At 43.9% G+C, this 18,692-nt stretch overlaps 1 protein-coding gene across 8 annotated transcripts in view; it reads left to right on the top strand.

Moving 5' to 3' along the window:
• Positions 9,819-18,692, top strand: part of POU6F2 (POU class 6 homeobox 2) — a 486,796-nt gene continuing 477,922 nt past the window's right edge. For 2 of the 8 annotated variants that reach the window (XR_002340452.1, XR_002340450.1), the window contains exons 1-4: positions 10,492-10,978; positions 15,881-16,033; positions 16,208-16,254; positions 16,760-16,915. Coding sequence is in view for 2 of the 8 variants with exons in the window: in XM_021079083.1 (XP_020934742.1) it covers positions 10,059-10,163 (105 nt within the window). In the remaining 6 variants the exon portion in view is untranslated. Of the gene's footprint in view, positions 10,164-10,487; positions 10,979-15,880; positions 16,034-16,207; positions 16,255-16,714; positions 16,916-18,692 lie in introns of those variants that run through there. The other 6 variants (XM_021079083.1, XM_013985842.2, XR_002340449.1 and 3 more) reach the window with 5 other exon arrangements.

Genomic DNA, 18,692 nt, shown 5'->3' with positions numbered 1-18,692 from the left:
TCCGGCATTACTGCACCGTCAGTGTGATACTGATCACAGATGTATGTTCTGTATAAAATCTTTAACGACCTTAGCGTAATGAGTTTTTACAATATTCCTGTCTGGGAGGTGTTGTATATGTCGGTTTACGTGCGTATACAGTTATCGTTTTGGGTGGGTTCATCTCTAAGAAACTTCGCCTTTATTTTCCCCAGAGTTTTGAGGTAGAATCGACACACAGCACTGCCAAGTTAAAGGTGCACACAATCTCCCACAGATACAAAACAAAACCAAGGTAAAAGATTTTTTTCCCTTGCGATGAGAGCTCTTAGGATCCACACTCTCTTAACAAGCTTAAGATACAGCAGACGGCAGTGTTAACTATGGTCGGTATATCGTATATTATATCCCTGGTACTTATTTAACTCACAACTGGAAGTTTGTATCTCTCTCTCTTTTTTTTTAGGGCTGCACCTGCAGCATACGGAGGTTCCCAGGTTAGGGACCGAATCAGAACTGCTGTAGGGGCTGGCCTGCACCACAGCCACAGCAACACCAAATCCAAGCCACGTCTGAAATCTACACCACAGCTCATGGCAACACCAGATCCTTAACCCACTGAGTGAGGCCATGGATTGAACCTGCGTCCTCGTGGATGCCAGTCAGATTTGTTTCCTGTGAGCCACGATGGGAACTTTGGAAGTTTGTATCTTTTGACCAGCTTTGTCCAATTCCTCCTCCTCTGACCTCATGACCCCATCTCTAATAAGCGCAAATCTAATCTCTTTCTATGAATTTGTTTTTTTCTTTCTCTAGATTCTACATATAAGTGAGATATGTGTATAAGTGAGACACACACAGTGTTTTTCTTTATCAGACTTATTTCATGTAGCACGATGCCCTTAAGGCCCATTCACGTTATTGCAGATGGTAGGATTTCTCACTTTTTGTGACTAATATTCCATTGTTCCTATTGTGTGCGTATATATATATTTTTTTCACATTTTCTTTATGCCTTAATACATTGATGGACACTTATGTTGTTTTCCTATGTTGATTATTGTAAATAATGCTATGATGAACATGGAAATAGAGTTATTTATTCAATATCATGTTTCATTTCCTTCAGATATATTTCCAGAAGGAGAATTGCTGGATCATAGGATAGCTTTATTTTTATTTATTTATTTATTTATTTTTTGCTTTTTAGGGCTGCACTTACGGCATATGGAAGTTCCCAGGCTAGGGGTTGAATCAGAGCTGTAGCCACCAGCCTATGCCACAGCCACAGCAACGTGGGATCCGAGCCATGTGTGCAACCTATACCACAGCTCATGGCAATGCCGGATCCTTAACTCACTGAACGAGGCCAGGGATCAAACCTGCATCCTCATGGATGCTAGTCAGATTCGTTAACTGCTGAGCCACAACGGGAGCTCCCCGTTTTCCGTAGTGGCTATACCAATTTACAGTCCCACCAGCAGTGCACTAGGGTTCCTTTTTCTCCGCTTCCCCTCTCCAGCGTTTGCTGTCCTTTGTCTTTTCGATGATGGTCATTCCAGTGGAGCCCGGCGGTGAAGACTCATTGCAGTTTTGTATTTCCCTTCCGATCAGTGCTACTGAGCACCTTTGCGTGTACCTGTTGTCCATTCACACATCTTCTTTGGAAAAAATGTCTATTCAGGTCCTTTGCCCATTTTAAATTGCATTTTTTTTTTTTTGCTATTGAGTTATAGTAGTTTATTGACTATTACAAATGCAAAGATTCTCAAAAGACAACCTGCAGAATGGAAAAGTACTTGCAGATGATAGATCTAATAAGGGGCTAATATCCAAAATACATAAAGAACTCTGACCAAAAAAATTCCAATTTAAAAATGGCAAAAAACCTGAATAGACATTTTCCCAAAGAAGATATAATCGTCAATCAAATACTCCAGTGTCCTCATTTGTAAAAACTAAACAGAAAATATTTGCCTCCTGGGATCAGTGTGAGGACTACATGTGTTAATACATACAAAGTGCTTGGGACAGCGCACGGCCCATGGTAACTGCTCTGTGACGGCTCATTCTCAGACTTTTAAATTAGGACCTATAAACTATTATAAAATTATTAGCATCCCCCAAAACTTTAGTGCTTATGAGTTATATTTATCAATATTTACTACATAAGCACTTAAAACCAAGAAACTTTTTTAAGTTTATATTTTATTTGTTTGTTTGTTTGTTTATTTATTTATGTTGCTTTAGGGCCACACCCATGGCATATGGATGTTCCAAGGCTAAGGGTCCAGCGAAGCTACAGCTGCCAGCCTACGGCATAGTCACAGCAAACACGGGATCCAAGCGGCGTCTGCGACCTACACCACAGCTCATGGCAATGTCAGATCCTTAACCCACTGAGTGAGGCCAGGGATCAAACCTGCAACCTTATGGCTCCTCGTCGGATTTGTTTCCGCTGCGCCATGATGGGACCGCCAAAACCAAGAAACTTTTTAAATGGTTTATTTATGAAGTCATTTAAAATAATTATATGATAACGGTAATTTTTAAGTGAAAAATAACTATATTTCCCCCCAACCTTCAGTGAGAAGAGTGGCACTGTTTGACATTTTTGCAGATCGTGGCAGGGTCTGGCTTACAAGAAGGTGGTTGGAACTACCCCTGCGTTTGCAGTCAGTCTCCTGCTGACCACACATCGGGAAGCCTCGAACGCCCATGTCCTCTCCTCAGCAAATGAGAGTGAAAAAGGAGAACCTCATTTTTCATTATTTCAAAAAGTCTTGCCCTCAGGGACCACCCAAAAGACTCCCAGGCACCCTCGACTGAATGCCAGCTTGAGACCCACCTCATGTTGCCTGTTAATATTATGGTTGCGGTTATTGATGCTGATAATGGAGAAAACCAGAGTGGAAGTGGCCTTTCCAAAGCTAGCGCTCTGAATGGTGCAGTTCTCTTAATGACACTGGTTCTGTGCGGATGCTCCTTTAAAAGCACTTGTCCTTGGAGTTCCCACTGTGGCTCAGCGGGTTAAGACCCCACACAGTCTCTCTCTGAGGATGTGGGTTCCACCCCTGGCCTCAACCAGTGGGTTAAGGATCCTGCATCGCCACGAGCGGTAGCATAGATGGCAGATGAGGGTCCGATTCGTTGTTGCTGCGGCTTTGATGTAGGCCCACAGCTGCAGCTCCGATTTGACCCCTCGTCTGGGAGCTTCCCTATGCCATAGGTTCAGCTGCAAAAAGTAAGTAAATACATAACTGAAAATAGATAGATAAAAATAAAAGCACTTGTCTTTGAAAGAGGGGAGCCGGCCTTGGGTCAAAGTGCTGTGAACCTGTTGATACTCAGAATAAATGGACAGCGGCATTTAGCTTCTTCAGGCAGGTGGAGCTACAGCTGAGAATTAAAGAGGAAAAAGTCCCCTAGGGCCCTGTTGCTGTAGGCAACCGCGTGTGTGTGTTTGTGTAACCCGGGAGACTTTTCATGAGGAGTTACGTGTTAGCATCGGGCTCAGACACCAAAACTGCACAGCAGTCTTGGGAGAGTGCAGCGAAACCCAGGAACACGCTAATGCCTTTTTTCAAGGATGTTTAGGCAGCAGAAATATATTCTGAAAGGCTAAAATGCGTAACTGTAACCAAAGCATTTCATGAAAGGAGCAAATGGAAATTAAGGGACACTGGCTCCTTGTGCTGGATTTTTTCTGTTTTTTGCTCAGGATAGTCATCTGATAGTGAAGATGTTGGTATTAAATCTTTGATAGTACGTTGCTTTCTGATGAATTTTATTACATGTATAGTTGTACGATGATCAGCACGACCCAGTTTGTATGGCATAATTATGTCATAGGCTATCCTTGCCCAGAGTCAACAGGGTCTTGAGCATCTCAGCTACCTATTTTAAAGGCAAAATCTTGTCATTTTCACTCAGTGGAAAAACACTGCTCCCAAACTATGTTACAGAGAAAAACTAAATCCCAGGTTCTCACGACCAGGGGGCTCTGGCTCAACACTGCCACGTCACTGTTAATACTGTAGTTCCTGGGTCTCGCTGTGGAGCAGTTTCCTTTTAAAAATAATCATTCTGGGAATTTGCATGGCGGCACAGCAGTAACGAACCCAGCTAGCATCCATGAGGATGCAGGTTCGATCCCTGGCCTCGCCCAGGAGGTTAAGGATCCGGTGTTGCCATGAGCTGTGGTGTAGGCCACAGACGTGGCTTGGATCCAGCGTTGCTGTGGCTGTGGTGTAGACTGGCAGCTAGAGGTCCGATTCCACCCCTAGCCGGGGAACTTCTGTAGGCCATGGGTGTGGCCCTAAAAAAATAAAAAATAATAAAATTAATCATTCTGCTTTTGTGCTTCTCCTGTCCTCAATTTCCCTAGAAATATGACAATAACAACAACTAAAGATCCCAGGGTACCGGGTAGTTATGCTGCTCAAGACCCATGGAAGTAAAATCCGTCTAATATTGGGAATGCTTAGACCGCTTAGGGAAAATAATGGTGGCTGAAGAGTCTCTTCCAGAAACATGATCTACCACACTTGAAAGGGGGAGCAGAAGTGCGATGTGGAGGGGGAGGAGCAAAGAGAGAGGCAGCGGATCATTGCGGAAGCCGATGGTGCCAAATAACATTCTAGGAAAAATTGACCTTGAACACGAGATTAGGCGAGGAGCCAAGGGGCAGTGAATTAAAGACTCTAGAAAGGAAGTCGGGAAGTCTGGACCGTGTCTGTCTCCTTCCTCTGTGCTGCGGCCTGTGATCTGGCTGGGAAATCACGGGGCAGCGGCACGGTGCGCCATGCTCCAGCGGATGCCCTGCCATGATGCATCCTCTCGGAAGAAGGCTGAACAGGGGTGGAGAGATCAGGGGAAGAAATGAACGAGCTAGTGGAGGAACAGTGAAATTAACCTTCTAGAGACCAGGAAGCAGAGGAAGAAAGAGTGGTCGAAAAAAATTAAAACACAAACAATTAGCTGGAGAAAGAACAAATCTTGGAGAGAAAGGCAGCTTGTCCCGCGTGGAAGTACACCTGCACATCATGAAAGCGTCAGTGGAAACAGACTAAGGAAGAGTAGATTCTTCTTGGTGACTTGTTGAATGTCTCCTTCTCTTGGTTCTTGCGTCTAGAAGCACTCAGTTGTATTATCTCTTCTCACTTTACACACTGCAGAGGACGTACTGAAAACAGATACAACCAATTCCTCTGTGCTATCTTGATTCCCTGCGCAGGATTTATGAATCTCTCCATATCCTTAGAGTTTTAGTCTTTAAGAAACTAAGGACATCTTGGGGAATGCAGCCAATATTTCATACTAACTATAAATGGAGTATGACCTTGAAAAATGCTGAATCACTCTTTGCTGTACCTGGAACTTACATAGTATCACACATCAACTATTCTTCAATAAAAAAGAGATGAAGGCCATCTCTACCTCACGCCCTGAGAAGCTGGGGGGCTAGAATTTGTGGGGACCTGCTGCTGTCACATACATCAGAGCTGCTGGGAAATGGGTGTGCCTAGCTGATCTGTGATACAAGGAGACGGGCTTAAAGGATGGGAACGGCATCATTTTGTGGAAATTTGGCGGCAAGAGGGGAGAGCAGAGGTGGTGAAGGTAACGAGGACTGTTTCACTGAAGGAGTTTTCTTCCCTAAGTTCTTCCGTGGGAGCGAAAATTAGTCGAGACGCTTCCTGCCCTTCTCCATTGGTTTTCCATCGGGATAACCATGAGAGTGTCTGCCACCCACACTGGCAGAGGGGCGGACGGTTTCGTTGTGCTATTCCCTTTGCCCGGAACAGAAGATGCCCTGTTTGTATCACAGTCAAAATCCTCCCAGCGTCTTCACAGAGCCCTCCTCGACTCCCCGACAGAATTCATCTTTCCTGCCTTTTTTGTAGTCCTCGCATAGGGGAAAATCACTAACATTTGCTGGGTACCTACAGAGAATAACTCCATAAACTCATGCGGCACCATCTCCCCTTGAGGAGTTCTAAGACGAGGGGCTCACAAGGCCAGCGAAGTGGCCGCTTCCCCCGGGCCGCACCCAGTCAGAGGGGAGGACTGGAGCGGATGCTGGCCCCAGCCTCTACGTTGTGATATGGAAGCCTCTTTCACCAAATAGGATCAGACAATCCCCACAGATACATTTTTTACACGTTTAGTTTATTTATTTATTTTTAAAGCAATCTGTGCTGTATTTCAGTCCTTTACATGTATCCGTGTTTCCTACGTGGTTACGAGTCTTTGAATGTCATGAAGCAGGTCTCTGTATTACCCGGAGTACCTACCAGGAGATATCACTAGAGACCCCGCTAAATATAAGCCATCGGTCGAATCACTCAAAACTACCCTGGCGTGTTCATCCTTACACTCTTCTATCGTGGCCGTGCTTGACCTGAACCTCAGTCCTTCCCTTCACATGGGCAGGTCTAGGGTCTCGAGCAAACTTTTATACAAAAGGGCGGCGCCTTAACTCATTCCATCCGGACACCTGTCCAAGGGACTCCTAAGAACAGCTCCGGTCACCAGTGTTACCTTGGTTTCCTGGTAGGACTTTTTTTTTTTTGCTTTTTAAGGCCAAACCTGCAACATATGGAGGTTCCCAGGTTAAGGGTCAAATTGGAGCTGCACCTGCCAGCCTGCACCACAACCATAGCAATGCAGCATCCAGGCTGCGTCTGTGACCTACACCACAGCTCAAGGCAACGCCGGGTCCTTAACCCCCTGAGTAAGGCCAGGGATAGAACCCGCATCCTCACGGCTCCTAGTCGGACTCCTTACCGCTGCGCCACAACAGGAGCTCCCCTGGTAGGATAATTTTAATCTGTTGGATAACCCAGAACAACCAACTCATTCCAAAGCCGTCAGGAACCTGGATTCCCTCGGAGGAACCTCCCCTGCTGCTGCCTGGCTGCGGGCAAGTGGCTTCCTCCCTCAGATCCCTAGGTTTTTTCCTCTGAGAAAGGGGGCTGACCATTCTTCCCGAGGACTGCAGTGAAAATAAACCTCAAGCTCCGATTATGATCCATACGGCCCTTTCTCTAACTTGCTCTTCCTCCCGATTCCTAGCACAGAAAACGGCATCAGCACCTGTATATTTTGTGCAAATCCAGAAAGACACCTCCCTCTTCTTCAAGTTCTCTTACGCATCAGAGAGTTCCTGTGAATTATACCTCTCACTATAATTAGCTGGTCTCCCCAAATCCACTTTTATCACCCCCCCAACTTTCCACACTGTGCCAGAGACATCTTTCAAATAAGGGTGACCCACTGCTGAAATAGTCTCAGTGGCATCACAGTGCTCCTGGCTCAGGCGAGGACGCTCTGATGCAGCCTAAGTGACACTGTGTGCTCTGGTCTCGCCGCCAGCCTCTCTCTCCCTTCCGGCCCCAGCTCCACGCAAGGCAGAAAGCTTTCTTCAAGCTCCTCCAATGAGCCAGTCTCCTTGCAGCTTCTGCAGGTTCCTCCGCAGGGAATGTTTCCACCGTCATGCCCCTCCCCCGCCCCAACATTCTTCCGGTTTTAGTTTCTTTCAGGTTAACTGCCGAATCCCCCTCTGTTCACCTGCACTCTCAAGATGAAGTCAATTCCTTGGAAATAAGTTCTCTTATTAGGGTTTTGCTTTCCTCCACAGCTCTCAGAATAATTTAAAAATGTACATTTCTGTGACTCGTTGACAAATCTCTATCCAATCACTAGAAAATGAAGGCCTCTGAGGATCTATGTTTGGCTGTGCCTCTAGTACTTAACACGGCACCTAGCTCTTAGCGCCCGCTCCGGATCCATGTACTGAGAGAGTCTGTTCAGTAGACTGAACGGCAGTCTTCACTCTCCGCTTTCCCTTGAAAAGCGCCGTCTTCCGATGCCGAGCAGCGTTAGATCACGGCCCTGTGAATCCTGAGTCGTCGTATCTTTTGGCAGCTCATCTACAGAACGGGAGGGACTGCTCCTCTGCCTCACTGAGTTGGGATGAGGCTTTCGTGAGAGCTCGCACGGTGTCAGGTGTCTGACGTCTTGCTGGCTCGGGGCTCCATTCGTGTTGGCCAGTGACTCTTGCAATTATCCTAGGCCAGAAGGTCATGTAAATAACCCGAGGGCAAGCAAAGAGTTGTCCTTACGGGAGCCTGGACCCCCTGGAGCTTCAAGTGGGGTCTTGGACCTCATCCTGCAGCCTGCCCTCCATCCCCACCCCCACCCTCCAACTATCCGAAGTTTCCATCCCCGGGTGTGTGTTTGTGTGTGTGTGTGTGTGTCTAGAGCCTGCAGTGAGGTGACAGCGAGACTGGGCTGAGCTGCTCTGCTGAGATGGGAGCTGCAGCCCAGCCCCAGCTCGTCTCGCCCCTCCTCCGCAACTTTCCCGGTCCGACAGGCTGCCTGTCTGTGTGTCTGTCTCTCTATCCCAGGCAGGCGACGCTAGGAGCCCCACCTGCCCGCAGGCTTTGGGCAAGTTTGGCACAGCCCTCGCGGGTTCCACGGCGACCCCGGCCCTGATTTCCGGGCTCGGGGCTTGGGAGGGGGTGCCCCCGCCTCCCCTTCCCTCTGTCGCCTCCCCTCCCCTCCCTCGCCAGACGTGGCGACCTCGCGCGGGCAGCGTCCGATCTGGGGCGGCTGCACAAACACCCGGGTGTGTCTCCGTCTCCAGCGGCAGGGACAGGGTGTCAGCGCCAACTGTGCGTTTTAATCATGTCTAGGAGGATTTTCCTGCTGTCAGTTCCTAGGAGGGCTCTCCAGTTGGTGCCATTTGTGTGTGTGTGTGTGTGTGTGTGTGTGTGTGTGTAATCTTTATATTGTGGAGCAACTCAGTGAGAGGCAAATGAGATTTCAATCCTCGTGCTTCCCTCCTAAAGCTTTCTTTAAACATGGAAATTTGTTTCTTTGCTTACTTGAAGTTCCTTTTATTTAATTTTCAAATGATGATACAGTACAATGCTATAATACATGTAATAATATATATTCTGTATTAAACATTTCTTATAACTCCTTTACTTCTCAAGTTTAACCTTACTTTTGAACCTTGGGGGCAAAAACCCATTTTAATAACACAAAGTTTTCCTATAAATTTTTTTTTTGAAAAAGTTAGACTACATGAACCAATGAACTTAAGTTTAAAAAGTGGACTCTTGCAAATGTCAATAACTCTACAAAGCCGCCAAATCAATGGCTACTTTTATGGATTTGGATTTTCCAAGAGTAACTTTGCAGTATCTGCCAGGGTGTCTTGAATAATCAGGTTCTGATCTTAATGCTGAAAGGGTTAAAAAGCATCTCGGTTATATTCATGACATTCTTACAATTCCGACCCATATACATCCACAATCTATCGCAGGGTGTGTGGGATCAAATAGCTTAAATTAAACGCAAAAAAGTTGAAATATCTGCCATCACAGAGGAGCTGCCAGTAAATCGGTTCCCAACCTTTTAAAAGATGAAAAGTTTGGTGGCTACTGTTTACACACTTTGAATATTTTATGTTTGCATGGTCACCACAGTTTGCACACATGATTATGCATATCTGTTTCCAATCAACAAACATTAGGGTGTCCGTGTTATTTGAGGGTTCACATCTCAGGCTTTCCCATAAAGGCGGTGTTATGTAAAACTACAGAGATATTATCACAAGGTCATTTAAAGAATCTGAAGATAAAATCATTGGGAACAGAGGCTGAGAGAGGGTCACGGACCCGTCATCCAAAAAACGTATGTGGTGGCATAGAAATCAAAGTCTCAATTAGCACATGAAGTAGTTAATTTTGGTTCTGTTTTTGTTTTAAACATAGATTCCTAGAGCATTAAAAAATCCTCTTAGGTTTGTTAAACCTTTAGCGGAAGATTACAGCCAATGTTCTGTCTTTGGTGAGTAGCTGTTTGTTTCACTTTATTTACTTGGTATTGGATATTTGTCAATGTCATTTCATATCTACAGAAAATTCTTACGCTCCATGGAGGTAGTGAATGTGTGTGCGCGTGTCTGCCGGAGGTCACATGACAGTTTCATCCTATTTGGTGGAGCAGCTTGACTTTTTTCCCCCTTGCTTTTGGTGATGGTTGTGAGTGCAGGAGTTGATTGACAGATGCATGCCAGAAACCCCCATTCTCCTTTTCAAAGACAACATATGATGGATTGCGATCTCTCAGCCCAGCAGGACACGGGGACCATGCAAGCTGTAATTGGTCAGGTATGGAGTCAGCCATTTCTCAACTCCCCTTTTTTCCACAAGGGTCTCACCATATGATTCACATAATTCATATTTACAGTACCATCTTTCTATCTGTATCTTCAGCTACCTGCCAGTATAGCCGCTGAAAGTGCAAAAGGGAAAAGACACCCATTAAAATCTAGCTAGGCAGCCTCAGCTTAAAACTTCAATGCGATGCTTAAAACCCCCAACTAAATACAACCACAAAAAAAAAAAAAAAAAAGAAAGAAAGAAAAAAAGCCAAAGAAGAAATTGAATTTATCATTTGGCCTGAATGTTTAAAAATATATGTTGTTTAGAATTTATATTCGGTTGAGATTGTGATCTCTGAAAGAAAGTATGAGAAGAGGTTCAAGTGTTCTGTTTTCTAGGTAGTGGTTAACAATTTTCTGATTATTATTTGGGTCTGGATTGCGTTCTGTCTGTCTGTCTCGCTCGCTCTCCCTTTCTCTATGGAAAAGATACATGTGTAAATGCACGTGCTTTCACTTCTAACCCAGATAATGTGTGATTGCCTGGTAGATGGATGGAGCCGTGGTCTTGGCCGCTGCAGAGGGCAGGCTGCAAATTAAACACGCCACGCTCTGGAAGGTCCAGGTGCTCCGCTCGCGCCTCCTAATGCAGCCCGCGCCGCGGCGGCTTTAATAAACAGCTCTATTTAGTGCCTCCTCCCGGATCCGGGAGGGGACCTGGTCTGGGGCTGCTGTGATGAAATGCCAGAAGAATCTCTCTCAGAGGCCTCAGGAGCTGATTTTTAGAGCTTTCCCGTCCTGTCGTCTTTGTCTTCCAAATGGGTCAGTGAGTCTCGCTCTTTCTGTTCTGGTTCTGGTGCCTCGCGGGAAATCGGTAGTTTCTGCTTGTGGGTAAAGGTTTGCGTCGAGCGCTAAATCAGAAGAGGGAAAGGGTCGTTGTCTTTTCATTTGCCTTCCAATAACCGAAGGGGTGAGAGGAATGAGCTTGCCCTGCTGCCGAGGAAGGGTGATTTTTTCCCTGACGGTGGTGGGGGTGGGGTGAGGAAAAAAGGGAGTGTATGTGCTTTCCTTCTGCATTTTGTTTGTTTGTTTTTTGGAAGGTGTTTTTGACCAAAATGTTTCTGAGTTACCTCTGCTTACTTAGGAACGGTTAACTCATAAATCGGAATATGGTAACGAATATTGATGAACTCCTGAAAGTTTTTTTTTCCTCTTTTTTTTGCACACTTGCCAATCAAGACAAGCCCGCCAGGTGATGACCTCAAATTTGTTTGCTCTGTGTTAATAGCATGGAGGAAAAATCTACCACCTTACTCGGTTTTCAACAAAATTATAGCAGAGCACCTTAGGGTTCTGGAAACACATGGTTGATTAATGCCGGCATGCTTCGTAATGTATTTTTCCGTGGAAAGTGTCAGATATGTAATACCATATTTTTACAGGCTCACACTATTTTAAAAGCAGTAGATAGCTGCTTCAACTGAACAATATTTTTTAAAACTTTCAAGTGGCTTTTTGTTATACAGGCATATATAAAGTGAAGTCTCTGGGCATATATCCGTCAGGAAAAAAATCTGTAAAGACGGATTTTAGACACTGTTAATAACCAGTGTAAGTTGTTCTCGGATGACCAAGTAAGTGTGTGAAATACAGCTGAAATCGTTGGACCGTACGGAATTAAATACATACCTGTTAAAACAGGTGACCGTTTCATGTATAAATAAAACTTGAGCTCTTGGTAACTATCTTGTCCTGCTTAATGAAACTTTTCTTAGTTGGCAAGCATGTTCTGTCCTCCGTGGATCATAGAATGGCCTTTACTACTGTGCAAATTCAGTGTTTCAGTACCGAATAAGAAATACAGATTCCTTTGGCATGTTGTTTCCTTAGTTGGGAAAAGCAAGCTTGGTTAAAAAAAGCAGGAGAGATACTTCTAATTTGTTATTCAGTATTGTTTATGGGAAATAACTGCTGATGTGTATACTGTTAAAAGGTTCAAGCACAGATACTAAAAACAGGAACTGGCAGGCATTTTACAGGCACCAGGCTTAAACTTCTGATGTGTCAGGATTTAAAGCGGGTTGTTATTGCCCCATCACTCTGTATTTTGTGTGTACTTTAAGTGATTTTTAAAGGCTCGGCGTGTCCAGGAATGATATATGTTGGTTGCTATGATACTTACTAAAATAATTGCATCAAACTAGCCATTGTTTTTCGGAAGATTTCATTTCTTATAAATTGTCTGTTAAAAAAAAAAACCCAGATACATATGTCAAACTAGTAAATTATGAAAGCAGTTATGCTGAAGGTTGTAAAATTTTCTGTACTAAAAATGTACAAAAACTGAAAGGCTTATTTTTTGGAAACTGAAACACTAATATTTAAAAGAAAAATAGCATGCTGGCCCTCCCGTAGGCTTACCATGAGGTCAGAAAACCTAACTGAACCCATATTTATGGATATCAAAAGAAAGACGACATCCAGATTTGAAATGATTTCCTTTTAATTGTTATAGCAAAGATAGGAATATTGACTCAAATGACTCCTCCTAACAATAAGGACAGGAATATAAAAATAATTTTTCTCGCTTTTCAGTCACTCATAGCTGGAAAGAGATGGTTTATTTTCAGCTTTTGCTTTCAATATCATCTTGTACCTACTCGGCAGGTGTGACTCAGTCCCAATGGATGAGCCACATGTTTGTGTGCAGTGTTTCTCAATTACGTATTGGAGTAGTAGTTGCTTTTGTCCCCCCCACGCCGGTCTGAGTTCTCTTGCTCCGTGGCTGTGAGGGAGGAGCAGATCCCCGGCTCGAGGCTCTCTTCCATCCGGAATATCCCGAAAGAGTCCCGTGAAAGGCGACCTTCAGGTGTTCTCATTCTCCTCTTGGATCACAGTTCTGGTTGCTTCCAGCGGACGGGGAGAGGGGCCATGATCCAGCTCAGAAAAGTGCGGTGGCTTCCCGGAGCAGACAGAGCTCGTGTGTGCCTTTCCCCGGCGGTCCCCTCCCTCCCCCAGGCGAGCCACCCGCCTCCCGGACGTAAGAACACTCCCCCGCCCGGTATCTCAAGATCAGGAAACTTGGTTCATCCACACAGTTTCTGGAACTCAAACCAGATTTTTGATAGTTACCTGTAGCAAGCTTCCTCAGCCTTCGAACCGTAGGATGGATTTTACCTTCTGATGCTTTTCACATCATCAGTTCAAACTACACAGTTAAGCAGGTTCCGAACCGTGGGCTGGAATATCAGTTTAAAATGCAGACCCCTGTTTTCACCTGTCATTACATGTTTACTGCATCTTTCCTTGTCTGCAGACCGAGCCTGTGGCTCGTGAGTGATTAGCTGTCAGTGTTACGGCCCCTCCTGTTTTTTGTTTTTGTTTTTCTCATGTCATGCAGACGGGTCACTGTTTCCAATCCTCCTTCTGGCGCTGGTGTCCCCAGAGAACCCTTGGCCAGCCTGCCATCTCGAGGTGCAGGCCTGAGGGTCCAGGCTGGCCGTGTGTCTCTACGGACCGACTTCGGCAAATAATACACAACAGAGGCTATTAAAGAGCTGTTTTTATTAAAACCACAGAGGAGGAAAATTAGATAAAAATATTTATCAGGCCTCTAAGAATTTCCTAGGAATGGGAGAGAAACAGCTGGGTGAAAGTGTTTTGGGGTGCACTCCCCATGGGCATGGCCGAAGGACTCGAGAGGAGTGGAGAAACCGTGTATAGTCACGTGGGAAGTGCAGTCAAAAGCTTTTGCCATTTTCCTTACCAGGAAAATGGGTCGTTCTTTTAAAAGACAGATTCGAACGCTTTAAAGGGTTTGAAAGTGGCACATTAGAAAGTGCAGACAATTGTCTGAGACCACGCTCAGCGAGTGAGCTAATGGCCCAGAAAGCAAGGGCACTACCTGGATGCCTAGCCCATATGAAGGTTCTGGAACACACAAATATTTCATTGTTCTAGCCTCAAAACAACCTGCTCTGTGGGTTTGTTTATAACCTCCCTTGTTCCAAAAAAAATAACCTGCTGTGTGGGTTTGTTTATAACCTCCCTTGTTTATAAACTTGTTTTATTTTTTATTTTTATTTTCTTTTTGCTGTTTCTTGGGCCGCTCCCGCGGCATATGGAGGTTCCCAGGCTAGGGGTCCAGTCGGAGCTATAGCCGCTGGCCCACGCCAGAGCCACCAGCAATGCCAGATCCGAGCCCTGTCTGCAACCTACACCACAGCTCACAGCAACGCCGGATCCTTAACCCACTGAGCAAGGCCAGGGATCGAACCCGAAACCTCATGGTTCCTAGTCGGATTCCTTAACCCCTGCGCCACGACGGGAACGCCTATAAACTCATTTTAATGTTGCTCTAAGAACAGTGTGCTTACCTGGACCCTACTTAAGCTCGATGTGAAGTCGAGGTGGCTTAGGGAGAGGATACCCTTTGTGTGTAAATAACACACCTGCAGATTGTTCTCGGTCCATTGAGACTGTTTTTCAAGCCCCTTATATAAAAATTAAACCTTGAGGCCAACCTACTCCTGTCTTATGCATGCCAAGCCTAGCTCTCATGTACTTTCAAGAAGTCATTTCTTTGTAGTGTGAATGCCCATTTTTGGTAAACTGACATATTTGCTTCAACAAGTATATGTACAAACGCTACATAATTGTTGTGGTTTGGACTTTGAGAACACTTTTTTCCAGAATAGCATAGGTCAATAGTATATTAGAAAAATACAAATGAATTAAGGATTATACTTTCTGAATGCAAAATGGTGCCAGTTTGCCTTTTCTAAGTACAGGGCTCACCAAAATATTGAATTTGTACCATGTGTTTCTAATTGTCCTTAAACACTCAATGTTCCACTTAAAGTTGATGTTAGCTTTTTATTTTCTATCAGATAGACTCAATTTTTATTATCTTTAAAATATTTTAAAATTGAAGTTCCGTATGTTACTGGAGCAGGTATTTAAACTGTAAAGCTATTTTTTCCCCTTACGGTAAAATTTGTCAGTAATAATACTATACAATAATATTAATAGTAATGCCGAACAACCAGCACATGAAATCTGGTTTTGAAACTAAATTTGCTTTTTTATTTCTAAGGTCAATGAATGAAATTCTCCATACTATTCAAATATAATTTTGTTGCTTAAAAACTTAAAGCTTTTGGATTCATATCTCTAGAATATGGAGAGAGGCTGCTGAAATACTTCAAATATGAATGCTTGTGAAAACATTTGAATATAATATGTCTTGCATGTAAAATCTGTACTATAGTACTCACTCTGTAGGTCATTGGAGGAAGGTATTCCATTTCTTTGCTGTGTAAACTGCATTGAATCAGTTTAAAGCATCTTTATCTTTTCAACTTTATTGTTTTGACCAAAATTAGAACAGAACATGTTTGCCAATATTGAAAAACTTCACTTTTCAGTTGCATTATGATACATGAGCTGTTGATTTTTTCTAACACTTGTTTGAGTAGAAAATAATCTGAAATAAACTGCAAATATAAAGGGATCAGACCTGAAGAAACAATGTGCAAAATGATAAATATTGACCTGATTTTGAACACTAGGAGAAAATCCAAATTACAGAACTTTTAAATAAACGTGTATTTCGTAGCCAAACTTTTACGTGGGAGCTAATAACTGCTCCGAATATAATTTCAAGCCTGCCTTTATTCCTCTCTCCCTCTTCCATCCTTCCTTCTTCTTTTTTTTTTTTGGTAGGTGAAATGTGTGTTCAATAAAGAAAATTACCCAGGGACGCCTTGTTCTGAGATCACGTGTCAATTACTCTGTTGAGCCGTAATGCTTCGAGCTGGTCCAAAATTGTAATCAGAAGTTGTAGAAGGGGTTGGGAGAGATTACCGTTCCATTTCAGTAAGATTCATTTTCCTTTTTATCTGTTATTTTCTTGGTCTTCCCAGTTAGACGATGTGAGCCAATTATGGTGAAAATTGACTGATTATCATTTGATAAATTCTTTCCTGGGTTGCCCTATGCTCCTGTTATTTTCTTTACCCAGTTTAAATGGCCATCTTATTGTGATTTCAGGGCTCCCACTTCTCCTGAACAGAAAACCATTGTATGTAAGTAGCAAGGTAATTGAAAACATTTCTGATTGTTTATATTAAAGGCAACGCTCTAGATTTTAAAAGCCCTTTATTTTTCAAGGTGGCCGTTTTTTGGAAAATTGCTTTTTGTTTTATCACCAGCTTTAAAACCCCCATGATATGAAGAACTCTTTCTTCTGAAGAGAGAGATGAGCTGTCGATACTTGGTACTGATTCCAGGTGACCTGAAACCCTATTCCCTTTGGAGTGTTTTTCCAACCATAGAACAAGAAAACAAAATTGAGGAGCAGCAGAATACTCTAAATTTTACCTGTTTTTAGTCCAGCTCCGCACCCTCACCCCCGGGGCTTATTTCAGTGGGAAGAGCTACTCATAATTTCCAGCTCCTCCCAAGGTCAAAGATGCAAATACACGCGCGGACACCTCCAACGAAAAGGACACAGTTCCGGTAACACGGTGCTCTGCGTGCTTTGCTCTCTTCCTCTAGCGTCGTTTCTCTGTCAGCTTCCTTTTCTTTCCCACTGTAATCCAGAGTCAGCTGGATGAGTAAGGAGTGAAAAGTGAATCCTTGCGGGCGGCCCAGGCAGCAAAGGGCACTCTGGAAAGAGAGAAAAGGCCTGAAGCAAAACAAAGCAAGATGCTGGCGGAAAACTCATCAACGCACTTGCTCCTGCAGTTAGTATCTTTGGTGAGGAATTTTATAAGCTTCCTTCCCCTTGTCTCGCAATCGTCGATCGTAGACCACACAAATAAGCAGTGAAACAATGGTTTGGGAGGGGGCAGACAGAAATTTAAAACAATGCCAGAAGGAAAAAAAAAATGAGCTTCACTGTGCTGGAGCCATGGAACACAAATTTCAAAATTAAGAGACACTTGCAGGGGGAGCTTTTTACAGGAACGTCGTAGGTGCTTGGTGCTGTGAAATAGCAACCTGACTAAAACAGGTGTTTGGTGGTGATGATGATGTGTTAACTCTGCATATTTTATGGCTTTTTTTGATTTTTCATGATTAATTAGCAAGGAATTGAAGAAGAAAACCTCTAATACCTAAAACCTTAAAGAAACAGATCTACTTTTTAAAAGATTCAATACCTGTTAAATGGGGTTCTTAGCATTGATCAGAAGAACTGAGGTAAGGCGTTTCCTTGTGACCCAGTGAGTTAAGGATCTGATGTTGCTGCTTCGGCTCAGGTTGCTGTTGTGGCGCAGGTTTTCTCCCTGGCCAGGGAGCTTCTGCTTGCCTGGGTGTGTCCAAAAAAATAATAAGAAGAAGAAGAAAAAGAAAAAAAAAGAACTCAGATAAACTTTAAAAGAACAAAGGGCATCTTTATAGAAAGCTTCATCTTCAGTGCAGAATTTATACATAGATTTTTTTTAAGTGAAATACTTAAAATTAAAAAAATTTTTTTTTGTCTTTTCAGAGCTGCAGCTGCAGCATATGGAGGTTCCCAGGCCAGGGGTCTAACCAGAGCTACAGCTGCCAGCCTATACCACAGCCACAGCAAGGCCAGATCTGAGCTGGGTCTTCGACCTACCTACCCCACAGCTCACTGAGTGAGGCCAGGCATCGAACCTGCAACCTCATGGTTCCTAGTCGGATTCATTTCCACTGCACCACAACGGGAACTCCTAAATGAAATACTTGATGAGAGAGACAAATATTGCACCATCACGGAAGTATGGGTACAAGAAACCCTAATCGATACGGAAGATATATTTTAAAATGTGCATATTTCTTAGGTCTTCAGTTGTGTCCTTCCAGCCTTGAAGGCCAGTGTGGGTGAGGATGGAGCCAAGCTTGTAATGTAAGGCTGTGGCTGGCCAGACTCGATTCAGACCGAGCTAGTTAATTCTGTAAGCCTTAAAACTACTTGAAAACAAGGCTCTTTGAACCTTTTGGAGAAGAGGTTGAGAGTCGGGACAAATGTAAAATGCTGCTCAGTGTACACGAAGGACGCTGAGAACATGAGGCTCATTTCACTTCGTGTCAGTCCTGATGATCCATCACGATGGCCAGGGCAAACCGTGGTCCCTGGGCGGAAACAGTTCCATCCACTTTCTTTCTTTTTTTTTCAAAACAGAATGTTCCAGCTTGGATCTTATATCCTTAGGGTTACAATATTGAATTCTGCATTGGGAAACTTAATCTTGCAGCCAGATTTGACAAGATGCTGGTCGGATGGTAGGCACAAGTGATGATTGTGGGATAAAGGGCCCCAGGTCAGAATTTGGGAAAATAAGAGATTTTGTGTGTGTGTGGAAATTTGGCCTTGATAGAAGAACCCCAAATTTGACATTTTCCTCACCGCTCATATTAGCAGATGGGTCAAAGGTCTGAAAAGTAGACCACTGCTGTATTCATTTTCTCGGCCTCAAATCTTTCCCTAACGGAGTTTTTACGCATTCTTAGGTGTATTTCTTAGTGTGTTTCTAACGCTGCTCATATACAAGGTGTCTGTAGTAAT

This window comes from Sus scrofa, chromosome 18 (genome assembly GCF_000003025.6).
Source record: "Sus scrofa isolate TJ Tabasco breed Duroc chromosome 18, Sscrofa11.1, whole genome shotgun sequence".
In the NCBI taxonomy this organism is placed as follows: domain Eukaryota; kingdom Metazoa; phylum Chordata; class Mammalia; order Artiodactyla; family Suidae; genus Sus; species Sus scrofa.
This window is presented reverse-complemented; position numbering and strand designations above follow the sequence as displayed.